General features: G+C 34.8%; 1 protein-coding gene and 1 non-coding gene across 4 annotated transcripts in view; both read right to left on the bottom strand.

The window, feature by feature from the left end:
• Positions 1 to 14,061, bottom strand: part of sti (sticky) — an 82,175-nt gene that overhangs the window by 28,056 nt on the left and 40,058 nt on the right. For all 3 annotated transcript variants that reach the window (XM_069827989.1, XM_069827991.1, XM_069827990.1), the window contains exons 20-24: positions 11,534 to 11,678; positions 11,188 to 11,350; positions 7,492 to 7,654; positions 4,115 to 4,229; positions 1,444 to 1,610 (exon numbers count right to left, since the gene is read on the bottom strand). In XM_069827989.1, the coding sequence (XP_069684090.1) occupies positions 1,444 to 1,610; positions 4,115 to 4,229; positions 7,492 to 7,654; positions 11,188 to 11,350; positions 11,534 to 11,678 (753 nt within the window). The remainder of the gene's footprint in view (positions 1 to 1,443; positions 1,611 to 4,114; positions 4,230 to 7,491; positions 7,655 to 11,187; positions 11,351 to 11,533; positions 11,679 to 14,061) is intronic.
• On the bottom strand, positions 3,364 to 3,436 carry TRNAN-AUU (transfer RNA asparagine (anticodon AUU)). Its single transcript has one exon. It is a non-coding gene; the product is annotated as a tRNA-Asn (tRNA).

Raw genomic sequence — 14,061 nt, 5'->3', positions numbered from 1 at the left:
GAGCTATTCCATCTCAAATCGACCGAAATATAGAGAAAATTGATCTTACAATTTCTAAATACAATGAAACTTTTTTGTACGTAGAGAACTGTGATACAATGCTTTGTGCAAAGTTTGAGGCATCAGAACTTCATAGTGTTTAAATTAAAAATATTTAAATTTATCGTGTTTTCAGAAAATTAGCAACTTTAAACTGTTGTAGCTCCGAAACCCTTTCACCCAATGATCAAAATCATGGTTTATTTTGATGCTGAGAAATTAAAGTTTATATTGACATATAAACAGATTTTCTTACTTTTTATGGAAATGGAGAAATTTAGATTTTTCCTCATTAAGACGCCTTTGGCCAGGAAAAAATATATAGTTAGATTCCGCATTGAAAGTACAAATAAACACATATTTTTTTACTGATGGTATGTTGATAAAGTATTGAAAATATCAAATAAAGAATATAAATAGTATGCGCGTGAAGTAACCAGCTAACTGTGAGACGGGAGCTAGCCAGAGACAAGCAAGGCCAGGAGACAAACACGTGATGTGTCGTCTAGCAGTACATGGCTATGCTAGCTTTATCACAGGTTTTCATAAACACAGGAGTAAAATGACGCCCAAAGCTCGCTTATCTTCAGCTCTCGGCCAGTGCATGCGGTATAAGCGCCGTTCAAGTCTAGGCGAGTGAAAATAATCTATTTAATACCCTCGAAACTTATTGCCATACCACTAAGCAAACAATGCCGAATCCCTCTTAATAATGCAAGGTTTTTTCTCTCGATATTTTTTTACATTTTTACAAATGGCCAAAAAGCCTAAAAGCAATTAAAATGAGATTATCTGTCTCTCTGTGTACAATAAAAATAAGGATTACTTCTTAACATAACCTACCAAATGTCAGCTTCAAAATAAGCTCTCGTTCAATGTTCTGCAGTAAATGGATCCAGAGTTCTGAGCACTGAAAGAGGCTTGTTTTTATAAAATACGCTAAATTTGTCACTCAATAATACGAAAACCGTTTGACTTTCGATAGTATATTTTTGAAAATGCACTCCCCTCAGCACCTTGTATAAGTAGGGAAAAAATTAGAGTATAAAAAAAAAATGCAAGCTTTTTACTGATCGATTTCATATGGAGTAGCCCATACATAGTATTATCATTTCGAAACCATTAGCATATAAACAGCTCTCTTCCATTACGTATTAATACAGATTTCTATTAGTAAAGCACGCAAACACTAGGAATAGGACAAATGAGAACACAGTACTGAAGTTGCTATTTTAGGTGTAACATTCGTTTAATATTTGGAATATAAATTGGTTTAAAAATTCACGAAATAATAATGCAAAGAGAATTAAACAGAGTCTAAACTTAATTACAGAAAAGTAATACTGATTCTATATTCATGCCTCCAAATTCATCTATATAAATATAACAGTGATGCAAACTTACTTGGGAATTTTAACGTATCCTTCCATTCTGCAAGGATCTGGTTTTGTGTCAGCACCATCGTTCTTAAGAGATGAGTCGTCGTCCATTTGACTTCTCTTCCAAGACTGTGAAAAGTGCCTTGCAAATCCTGATGGTATACCACAAGTTGAAGGCAAAACCAAGGAACACTGTAAAAATAATAATAATAATAATAATAATAATAATAATAAAAAAATAAAAAAGAAAAGAAAAAAAAAGTTAAAAAAATGACACATAATGCAAAAACACTGTGTAAAATCTTTTACTTTGTTTCTTATTAGTTTTTCCATTCTTCTGACTTCTATTGTTGCTTGTTTTGTATTATATTGTCGACTACTGCCTAATAAAAATAAAAAATTATTCGGGATCATAACTTTTCTATTCAATTTATGTTTTTTTATTTTTACCAGACAATAGTCGACAATACAAAACGAACAAAAGAAGACACAAGGAATCAAATAGGTAAAGCCCTAAGGAAAGATAATACACTACCAGCTTTATACAATTGTGTATTGTTGTCATACATATTCTCACACATTTCGGTTGCTTTATTCTGTTTTCCTCCTTTTTATTTGAAGACCAATATTCGCTGCTAAATAGAAGTTCAGTACTGCCAGAGTTTTATAAAATTTCAATTGTGTTAATTAATTAAAATGTGAAATTTGTTTCAATATTATATCAAGAACAATTTTAGATCTTATTGTGTTTTTCTTCATGAAAGCCATCATCTCAGTTTTAATGGGTCACATTTCTAAAACTGTTCTTTTTTTATATTTCATTTAGTTTATGTATATTATATTGAAGCTCGTACAAAGCAATTTTTCGTAATTCGTATGCTTCTTGATCCCATTCAGAAAACAATTCATCAATACAAACATTAAATAGCGTTGTTGACAAGCTACAGCCCTCCTGACTCTTTGATTTGTAATGATGTATTTCTTACCCATTTTGTATCCAGAATTGGTACAGATGATGTGTCATTATAACGACTTCTTGTAACTTGTATTACTTAACATAGAAACCAACTTTTTATTAAAATATCACACATCTATAGTAATCTAAACTTATCAAAAGTCTTTTCATAATCGACAAAGGCTAGATGAGTCTCCAAGTTCAATTCTCTACGTTTTTATATAAAATCATTTTTAATGTAAAGAAATTACCTTATGGTTGCATTAGCCTTGACTCCTGATCACGTGTGTTATGTGTTTCCCCCAATTCAACGCAATAGAACAAATAAGCTACTGTAGCCACAGTGCCCACAGTCTGCATATTGTATCTCGCAACTGAAGATGTAAAAATGCCGAAAGTAGAGCAACCGGCGACATTGTCTGTACAAGAGTGTCCCTGTCTGAATCTGTTTAGATTTTCATTAGTTATGGTACCAGCAATTCGTTTTATTCTTTCTGACAGTTGAAAACTAGTATTTCTTTAAAAATCTCAAAATCAATTAACTTTCAACTTCGTAATAAATTCTCTTCATACTCAGTGCAACAAGAAAGTAAAAAAATAAAAAAGAACAGATTATGGTAAGTACATTTTCTGTTTTAGGTATGCAGTCATTAAAGATATGCAGTCACTGAAGATAAATAATTATTGAGAATCGTAACAGATTCATAATATGACATATCTAATGCTATGTTAATGCATAGCTTTTTCTCAGTGGTGATATTTGAGGATGGAAACTGTAAAATGTAATTTGATTAATATTGGTAGTTATCAGGATCAAGTTTTGTTTAAGAAGTTATTGCATAAATTCACATAAAAAGAATCAGTTCGTCCATCTCAAAATCCCCACAGACACGTACATAATTATATCCACAAAGAAAAATGTATTTGCTGCTCAACCATAACAAGTTTTTAAACACTACAATAAGTTGAATAATTTTGAGGGAAAAATTGTTCCGGGGACGGGTATCGAACCTGGGACCTTTGGTTTAATGTACCAACGCTCTACCAACTGAGCTACCCTGGAACTCTACCAGACACCGATCCAATTTTTCCCTCTATATCCACAGACCTCAAAGTGGGCTGACAGCTGTCAAGCAACCAACGTTGAGTGCACACTAACTCTGTGTTATACCTGAAAACTTGATTTGCATAATACACGTCACTGTTCGTTAACAGAAAGCCACAATTTAAGTCGCACAGAGTTAGTGTACACTCAACTTTGGTTGCTTGACAGCTGTCAGCCCACTTTGAGGTCTGTGGATATAGAGGGAAAAATTGGATCGGTGTCTGGTAGAGCGTTGGTACGTTAAACCAAAGGTCCCGGGTTCGATACCCGGCCCCGGAACAATTTTTCCCTCAAAATTATTCAAATCAACTTTACAGGGAGTTATACCTGAAAGCTTGATTTGCACACTACAATAAGTTATTCGACATGAAATTTAAAAATAGAAGAATAATGGAATGGCAATGACAATGTAAAGCAAAATATTCGAAGAAAACTTTCATATAACTGTTTTTTCGCTATACTTCTCAAAAAGTGTCTCAAGATATCAAGAAAATATTGATGCAAACAGAAATTGAACAAGTCTCTGTGTTCGCATGCCTATATGCATTTATACTGCATACAGATGCACCAATTTTATGTAATACTAATGGTACAAATTTTGTAACACATACGTCATTACATCTTTACACTACTTACCTTAGGATGAGAAGAGATGTTACACTCCTGACAGACAGAAGAATAGTGTCCAAACTGAATGCTATCAAGACAAGCAGCACACTTGATAGTACGCATGCAGACCTTCTGCTCAAACCTGTAAACATACGTACAGTTCATATGAGATACAGCAATCAAATGTCCATTATTTAAATAAAGGAGTTACAAAGAATTTCATCTCATGGGGGAAGGGGAAAATATGCTATTTTTCAGCAATACAAAAACGTTCCTCTTATAGTCACTATGTTTCATTTAATAGCACATTAATTATGTACACAACGTAATTAAGAGTTGCTTAATACAGAGCTATTATTATCATATGTCCCTGTATGGTTTCCGCCAAGCACATAACCATTTCTCCAGTGCTTCTCTAACATATAACAGTACTAACAATAAATGTTCAATAATTTGGACTTACATGCTCACAGTTGTTGCTGAAAATGGCCCCCATTTGCCGCCATACACAACTGACATCTTCTGATAAACGAACGAACAACACTCTGAAGTTCCACATCATTGATAGCTTGGATTTCTTTTCGTATTTAGTCTTTTAGTTCATCTATAGAGTGAGGATTTTTCCTATAAACCCTACCTTTTAGTGTTCCCCATAAATAAAAGTCACAAGGTGTTATATCTTCCTACACGTTCACTGAAGAGGTCGGCTCATCTTCTTCTTGGTCTTCCGTGTGATCTCTTACCAATGCAGGAGTCCCATAGTGTGACTTTCTGCGTCCATCTTCTGTCTCTAAGTCTTGCAACATGGTCTCCCCCACTTCCATTTAGTGATGGTGGCTTGCAGTGCTGAATCTTCAATTGCTGACATCTTTTGGAGCACTTCGTTTGGAACTCTGTCCTTCAGTGATAAGCCTAGTATCCTTCTCAGCATTTTCCTTTGGCATATTTGGAGATTTTTACGAAGTTTGGCAGTGAGAGACCATGTCTGACACCCATCCAACAGTACAGGAGTTACAGAGGTCTTCAATATTTCTATTCTGAGTTTTTGCTGAGTGTTTTCTCCAGTATGATGAACTTGAGAGTCTAGAATGCCTTTCACGCAAGAGAAATCCTTTGTTTTATTTCCTACGCTGTCTTCTAGTGAAAGGAGACTAGTTGTCCTAAGTATACGTATTCAGATACGTATTGCAGTTCTGCACCATCAATTATTATGGGTGACTCCAGCCCGTTTGACATGACTTGTGTCTTGGTCTTGTTCATCAGGAGGCCTGCTGATCTGCTGGCGTCGCGTAATTCTTGGAGCATTGACCGCAATTCTCTGGGTGATTTAGCGAACAATACACTAGTGTGCAAATTAATCCGAACACGACATATTTTTACATTTTCTGTCATTGTTGGCCTCACAGCTGCTCATACCGCTTTAATTGACATCTGTAGTACGTGTAATTCCATTGTTGAAGGTCTGTCATTATTTTTTTTTATAATATGTGACATTTTGCCTGTCGTTTTGTACTTATAAGCATTTCAGTTGTGTTGAAGACTTAATACTGCAATCCTGTGTACATTCTGTCGTCTTCACAAATGGATACAACTCCACGAAAACGGTCTAAAATTATAACATTAGCAGAGCATTCTTCTACATATGACACAGAGGCAAATTGCTGCAGAATGTCACATCGGTTTGGCTACTGTTAATTCGATCATAAAACGATACAGGGAGACTGGATCCATCACACCCCAGAAAAAAGGAAACTGTGGCCGGAAAAGGAAGACTTCACCTGCAGATGATCGTTTAATTGTCAGGAAAAGTAAATTAAATCCTAGACTAACTGCTGTCGACTTAACCCGCGAGTTAATGGCTAACACTGGGGCGAACATTCACGTCACAACAGTGCGGCGTAGGCTTTTGGAAGCTGGACGAAGGGCTCGTAAGCCTATTAAGAAGCGACTGCTAACCCCTGTTATGTGCAAAAAACACTTAATGTGGGCAAAATTACATCAACACTGGACAGTGAATGACTGGAAGAATGTACTTTTTCCGATGAGTCTCATTTCGAGGTCCACGGCCACAGTGTTTCTTATGTACGGAAAGGATCCGAAAAAGTAACAGCAGCTCATCTCCAACAAGCACCCAAATAACCCCCTAAAGTAATGTTTTGAGGTTGTTTTACACATGAAGGGCCTGGAGCATTAATACCTATCAAGGGAATGATGAATTCTGACAAATATATTCACTTATTGGAAACCAGAATCGTACCCCAGCTGCAAAAATCATTTCCGGATGGCAGAGGTGTGTTCCAACAAGACCTGTCACCATGCCATACGTCTCGAAAAACTACAGAATTCTTCAACAAGAAGAATATTCAGGTACTCCCCTGGCCAGGCAACTCACCCGGCATCAACCCCATTGAGAACTTGTGGTCAATTTGCAAAAGATGAATGCAAAAAAAGGGATTGTTCTACAAAGGAGAAGATGATTTCTGCCCTCATTGGTGTATGGTTTCACGATGAAGAAATGAAGAATATTTGTGGGAAATTAGTGGAATCCATGCCAAATAGTCTCAGAGCTGTTATTAGGAACAAGGGAGGCCACATAGATTACTGAGGTATGTCTTAGATCCTTTTTTTATCCCGTTTGAGAGCTTTTGCATAAGTAATTATGTTGTTCGGATTAATTTGCACGCTACTGTACGACGTCATCAGCGAACCTTAGATTATTCAGTCTGTTAACATTGATGTTTATTCCACAATTCCTGTTTCCGGTTCAATTTGCGCAAAATGTTTTCCAATACACTTGTGAATAATTTTGGGAAAATTATACATACTGGTAATTCTCTATTAACAAGTTTCACAATTATTAAATTCTCACCTTCACTATGAGCAGGCCTGCACAACTCGTATAGTAGGGGAACTATGACGTCAGTCTCACTCCACTTCTATTGGGGATGATCGACTTCCACCCCGAGAATGAATATTGATGCAGCTGAGCATAACTAGAATGCCGTGACCGCACAGGTAGAAAAGGTGGGTGGGGTAAGAAAGGGGAGGAAAGCAGTCGCTCTCAAGAGCTACAGTTCTGCAGGCCTGACTATGAGGATCATTAAGTCGAATTAAAATATTAAGTGTCAAACTGTAGTAATTACATTATAGGTCTAATTTAATGTTCATACCATAATTAGACCATTCCTGTTTGCACAATAGTACATAAATCTATAATGCTTTTCACGCGATTTAATTTATATGTCTCATCTTCTTCGTGGCTACAATATCTTGTCTGGGTGTATGTAATATTTAAATTATTACTACTATCAGTGACTGAGTCTTAATACGATGCATCTAGGTAATGTTGCTTAATGGCTCCGTCCATGAACTAACTCGCATGAAAAGGGTTTAATTTACTTTACCTGTGTGGGATATTATAATGCATCCTCAGGAGTGATGGCTGTCTAGCAAATGAACCTGGTGTCTGGGACCCTGGAGACTGTACCAGGTGCGTCAATGCTTTCTTTGAAAGAGGTGTAGTTGGTACCATTGCAGTAACAGCAGGAGTTTTGCCACTATCCGCATCTGACACACACAATTACGATCAAATTATTATTTTTTATGACACGATATTAGCATATTAAAACAAATTAAGATTAAAACATATGGGATATTGTCAGATATTTATAATTCATAGATAAAGTAAAGATAAGCGTTCAACGAAATGAAAATATTGTAATCATCTGACAACACATATTACATAAAAATGTAACTTAATTATGCAGCTAGTACCAATAGAATATCACAGACATTTTTACATACTTGCTTAAATGCAGTAAATAACCCAAAATAAAACTGCCAAGAAAAGAGAACTATCAGTAGGATCATACAAGAAGTAAATGATTTTATGTAATATTTCCGCAAACAAACTTCGTTAGATATATAAAAAAAATATTCCCACAACACAAGCATATATAATTTATTTCCAAAAAATCGTCCTGGGCTGACAAAAACACAGGATAATGTTACGCACACAAGAATAATAACTGATTACAGTACGTAGACGAGTCAAATTTACGTGAACATAGAACACGAATTTTAGAAATAATATAAATTATACATGTATTTATTACAATCACACACTAACGAAAGAAAAAAAAAGGGGGGGGGGTTATAATATTGGGTATAAATGGTTTTTCAGGATTGCCACAGACCCTTTAATGGTTGAAGTGATTATTTTAGGAATGATGTTATGGATTCCAAACTTTTTAAGAGTGTTAACAGTTAGTTGTGAGATGGTGCCCCTCATTCTGATCATTAAACCTTGCACTTCCCAGGTGCCTTCCATCTGGTATTTTTCTCGAAAATACAGAATAGTAGGCTCATAAATTTGTTGTTTTTCTTAGTTGATCTCAGATGGTTGGGACTGGCTCATCTCAAATCTAACAGTTGGGTCCAGTATAAAGACTATTAGTCTTGTTTAGAGCCACAATGTTTGCTCTTCTAATTCCATCGCCTTCAGATGCAATAAAAAAAAGTAGTTCTTTAAAATAATCACTGCTTTTAATACTCCATTTTAATAGTTCAGGAAATTAAGTAGATAACCAGGTTCAAAAAGCTATATATACAGTACATACACAGACGAATTCTTCTTTTATATTTTTCAAAAGAATATGAAGAAAAAAAATATTACGCAATTCAAAGAACACTGTGAATAAAGTACAAATGAAAAGGGAGGGAGGAAGGGTGAATTAAATAGTAGAAAAACTTAACTGTGAGTTTATAAAAGCGTATTTAAATTTGTATTATTTATAAGTCAAGGGATCTGGGTTCAAATCTTGCTCTGCCTTAAATTTATAACTTTAATGGTTGAAGCGATTATTTTAGGAATGATATTATGAAATTTTTTAAGTGTTAACAGTTAATTGTGACAATGTAAACGTAAACTGTGGGTTTATAAAATCATATTTAAATTTGTATTTATAAGTCAAGGGATCTAGGTTCAAATCTTGCTCTACCTTAAATTTATAACTTTAATGGTTAAAGTGATTATTTTAGGAATAATATTATGAATCCCAAATTTTTTAAGTGTTAACAGTTAATTGTGACATTGTAAACGTAAACTGTGGGTTTATAAAAGCATATTTAAATTTGTATTTATAAGTCAAGTGATTTGGGTTCAAATCTTGCTCCACCTTAAATTTATAACTTTAATGGTTAAAGTGATTATTTTAGGAATGATATTATGAATCCCAAATTTTTTAAGTGTCAACAGTTAACTGTGACATTGTAAACGTAAACTGTGGGTTTATAAAAGCATATTTAAATTTGTATTTATAAGTCAAGGGATCTGGGTTCAAATCTTGCTCTACCTTAAATTTATAACTTTAATGGTTAAAGTGATTATTTTAGGAATGATATGAATTCCAAATTTTTTAAGTGTTAATGTTAATTGTGACATTGTAAACATAAACTGTGGCTTTATAAAAGCATATTTAAATTTTTATTATTTATAAGTCAAGGGATCTGGGTTCAAATCTTGCTGTACCTTAAATTTATAACTTTAATGGTTGAAGTCATTATTTTAGTAATGATATTATGGATTCCACATTAATAACTTGTGTTGGACAAGCCTGTGGTCCAGGCAACACAGGGGTTTTCTCCAAGTACTCCAATTTCCCTGTAACATCCCAACAATTTTCCATCATCATTCATCACGAGTGTAATGTGGACTACCATCTGTGGATAGTCTCTTGGCACTAATGACATCTATGAGTTGCTCATAGAGTCAGTGCAAATAATGACAAATTAAGGCCTCTGCCATTGGAGGAAAAAAAATGTATTTATTATAATAATGACAAATATGGCAATATGACACTGAGTAGTATAAAATCATTGTCTGAAGCATAGTGCTTCATTTTTATCTCTATCCATGATTCCCTGCTCGGCTGGCACTACGAGCCTGCCTCTGGTCAAGTGCTCGTTCGCTCTCCCTGCATTGAATCGTCCCTTCCTTCACAGACTGTTGGGAGCTTTTGGAGTGTAGTCAAGCGTTTAGTGCTCAGCAGTGTTGCCATACCTACTGATTAAGCAGGAGATTTCCTGTTTTTCCATTGAATCTACTGCTCTACTTCTTTTTTTGTCAAAAGTCCGAATTTCTCCTTCGTTTTTGGCATGCTGGAGTCACCTGGTTCTATGCCCGGATTTTAAATTTATTACATATTATATTATGTCACCGTGTCTTACTTTTGCATCTTATATACAAGTGAATGTTTTCATTTGTCTCCTCAACGAGCTAGAAGTAAGAATATTCTTCTAGCTCGTTGTGTCTCCCTGCTCATAGCGCATCGCCACAATAATGCTTAAAGGAGCAAGAACACGTGAAACAGTGAGGGAGTAAAGTGTAGGTATTGGTATTTTTGTGTTACATATCGTGCACAGTGATCTTTTAAAATGATTGAAAGTGTCCCAGCAAGAAAGAAGAGTAAATACTTCTTCGCAGAATTATAAATCAGAGTGGGAAAATTATGAACAGTTTAAATGGTAGTTACGCAAAAACAGGAAAAGGGATCATTTTTCGTCTGTTATAATCGCAGCTAATGCAGTACTGTCTTTAATATCATCTTTAAAATAAATCTCGTTCTATCTAAAATCGTTTGTCAATATACAAAAAACTCCTGATTAATACATTTTAATGCGAAACATTGTCAATGAGACATTACTGTGTAAAAACAAAATTGCATGACTTATTTACATACGCTGAGTAAAGATGAAGTAGTAATATTTAGCAAAATTGTTCAATTTCATTGGTTAGGGATGTGCTATATAGTAATAAAACAGTATCATCTTTCTTAGAGTATACACTGTTTTGTAATTAATATTATAATAAGAAGAGAAAATTCATGTTTAATTAATCTACTGTAATCTCCTGTTTTCTCCTGATTTTCGTGAGTAGGTCGTGGCAACACTGGTGCTCAGTGTTGTTCCAATGCTATTTTCATTACACGAGCATGTGTATATGCATAATACTTTCATAAAGCACATCTTGTGCGAAAACATGACGCAAATTCTGTAACAAATTTCTAAACAGATACTTATATTAAAATATTATAGCATACCTTTCCAAATTGTCTGGCGTATTTCACGGTCTGCGAAAGACTTCATCTTGCTTGCTTGTAGGTGTTGCTGACTAGGTAATTCTTTACTTTTATAAGGTGGAGCATTTGCTAGTAATGAGACGTTCTCTTTCTGTCGACTACCAAAAAGTTTATCTGTCAAAGTCTAAAAAACAATAACAATAAAATTATTAACAATCCCTTCCACTAATATTGACTACTTGCATATAAGTGTCAAAATGTCTTCCAGAAAATTATGAATAATTGCAAGTGTTTTCACAATATTAATGAGAAAAATCTATTTAAAAAGAGAGAGAATCCATAAACAATGGATAGTAGGAAGACGCACCTTCTTTTTTTTGCCTACATCTTCCACTCGTTTCTGCAGGTAATCAATTAGTTTAGTTTGTTGTTGAATTGTTGAGTCGCTCTTGTATTCTCTATGCTTGTAGTGTATCTCCATCTCCGCCAATGAAGTTTCCAAGGCAGCATACCTGTTACACATTGAAATAATAATCAGAGAAAAATACAAAGAGAAACTACGCCTTCTCAGATTCATTAGGAAACATTTTGTAACACATATCCCAATTTTTGCGTGTAATTAAGGTCAGCTTGCTTATATATGATTTTAGGATAAAAAAAATTAGTGTGCATATTATATTCAATGGCGGAAATACGGTATTTTCGTATGCTTACATTTTCACAACAAACCTAATTTCGAGCAAAATGTAATTAAAACATATAAATGGAATTTTGTACCTCTCCGGTTTAAAATATAATCATATATGTGTGAAAAACATATAAATGAAAAACGTGTAACTGAAATAAAATAACCTGGAAAGCATAGGAATTTTTCCGAGATTTCAGAAAAAATGTATAAGTGAGAAACGTATAAAATAGGCTCTTCTAAATTTGAAACTGTCCATAGTTTTATCTATCTCAGCTCTGAAATTAACAACAAAAATAATGTTAGTTCTGAAATAAAAGAACGAATATTATCTGCCAATAGATGCTTTTATGGTCTTAGAAGACATATGAAATCTCAAATATATTTAGAAGTACAAAAATTATGATGTATAAAACTCTTATAAGGTCTGTACTATCTTACGCATCTGAGACTTGGCCATTGTCGAAGTCAGATGCGACATTATTATGTACATTTGAAAGAAAGATTCTTAGGCAAATCTTTGGACCAGTTAGAGAAAACAGAACATGGAGAAGAAGATATAATTTCGAACTGTACAGATTATATAATGAGCCGGACATTGTTAAGTTCATAAAAATAAGAAGATTGGATTGGGCCGGGCATGTTATGAGAATGCAAGATGATAGGGTTGTGAAGAGAGTTTTTAAATTTATTCCGATGGAAAGAAGGAAGTTTGGGAGACCGAGATTGAGATGGGAAGACTGTGTGATGGATGACATCAAGACTTTGGGTGTTAGAAATTGGAGAAGTTTGGCATTGGATAGGGAGGAATGGCGGAAACTTCTGAAGAAGGCCAGGGCCCATGAAGGGCTGTCGTGCCATTGATGATGATGATGATGATGAGAAACCTATAAATGAAGTTTAACTGTATATTTAACTTTACAACCAGTAACATTACTATCTGCATTTATGTGGAAAGTTGAGATGTTACGAATATTAGGGGTGATCTCACAAAATGCAAGTTTCGAGATTCTTTGTCAAGTTCGTCCCTAATATCTGCACTACCTGAATTGATCAAGTATTTAAAAACTTCCATCACATGCGATATTTAAATTTTCTTAAATTTACTCTGTCACCCGTTAAAAGTGTTAAAATTGTTAAAAAGGTATTTACCTTCGACAGACGGCCCGTTTTGAACCACTGGTTCAAGAGACACTGAAGACGACGACAAATAGCGTCAAAACGGGCCGTCTGTCGAAGGTAAATACCTTTTTAACAATTTTAACACTTTTAACGTGTGACAGAGTAAATTTTATGTTTTTAACAAAGTGTTAACGAGAACTTTAATCAATGATTAAATTTTCTTTTTGGAAGTGTTTTAATTTTGCACACTATCATAAATACTAAAATATAAAATGAAAACACTGATCATGTTTTGAGAGTCTTCTTCTCTTTTGTATGAGGTTGAGAATGAATACTTCCATTATGTAGTATTAGCAATACGTTTTCCATCTTACGTGAATTTTTTCACAGTACGTACAATGACACTTCCTTTTCCTTCCTGCACTTCTGTAAGCAGAATTATGACAATGCTCCTTCAAAATAGAATTGATATAAGTGTTTAAGAATGAACATAGAAAAACTGCTAGGGAAACAACTTACTTACTTACTGGCTTTTAAGGAACCCGAAGCTTCATTGCCGCCCTCACATAAGCCCGCCAGCGGTCCCTATCCTGTGCAAGATTAATCCAGTCTCTATCATCATACCCCACCTCCCTCAAATCCATTTTAATATTATCCTCCCATCTACGTCTCGGCCTCCCTAAAGGTCTTTTTCCCTCCGGTCTCCCAACTAACACTCTATATGCATTTCTGGATTCGCCCATACGTGCTACATGCCCTGCCCATCTCAAACGTCTAGATTTAATGTTCCTAATTATGTCAGGTGAAGAATACAATGCGTGCAGTTCTGTGTTGTGTAACTTTCTCCATTCTCCTGTAACTTCATCCCGCTTAGCCCCAAATATTTTCCTAAGCACCTTATTCTCAAACACCGTGAACCTATGTTCCTCTCTCAGAGTGAGAGTCCAAGTTTCACAACCATACAGAAGAACCGGTAATATAACTGTTTTATAAATTCTAACTTTCAGATTTTTGGACAGCAGACTGGATGATAAGAGCTTCTCAACCGAATAATAACACGCATTAGGGAAACAACTAATAAATTAAAA

The sequence above is a fragment of the Periplaneta americana genome, chromosome 6, assembly GCF_040183065.1.
Source record: "Periplaneta americana isolate PAMFEO1 chromosome 6, P.americana_PAMFEO1_priV1, whole genome shotgun sequence".
In the NCBI taxonomy this organism is placed as follows: domain Eukaryota; kingdom Metazoa; phylum Arthropoda; class Insecta; order Blattodea; family Blattidae; genus Periplaneta; species Periplaneta americana.
This window is presented reverse-complemented; position numbering and strand designations above follow the sequence as displayed.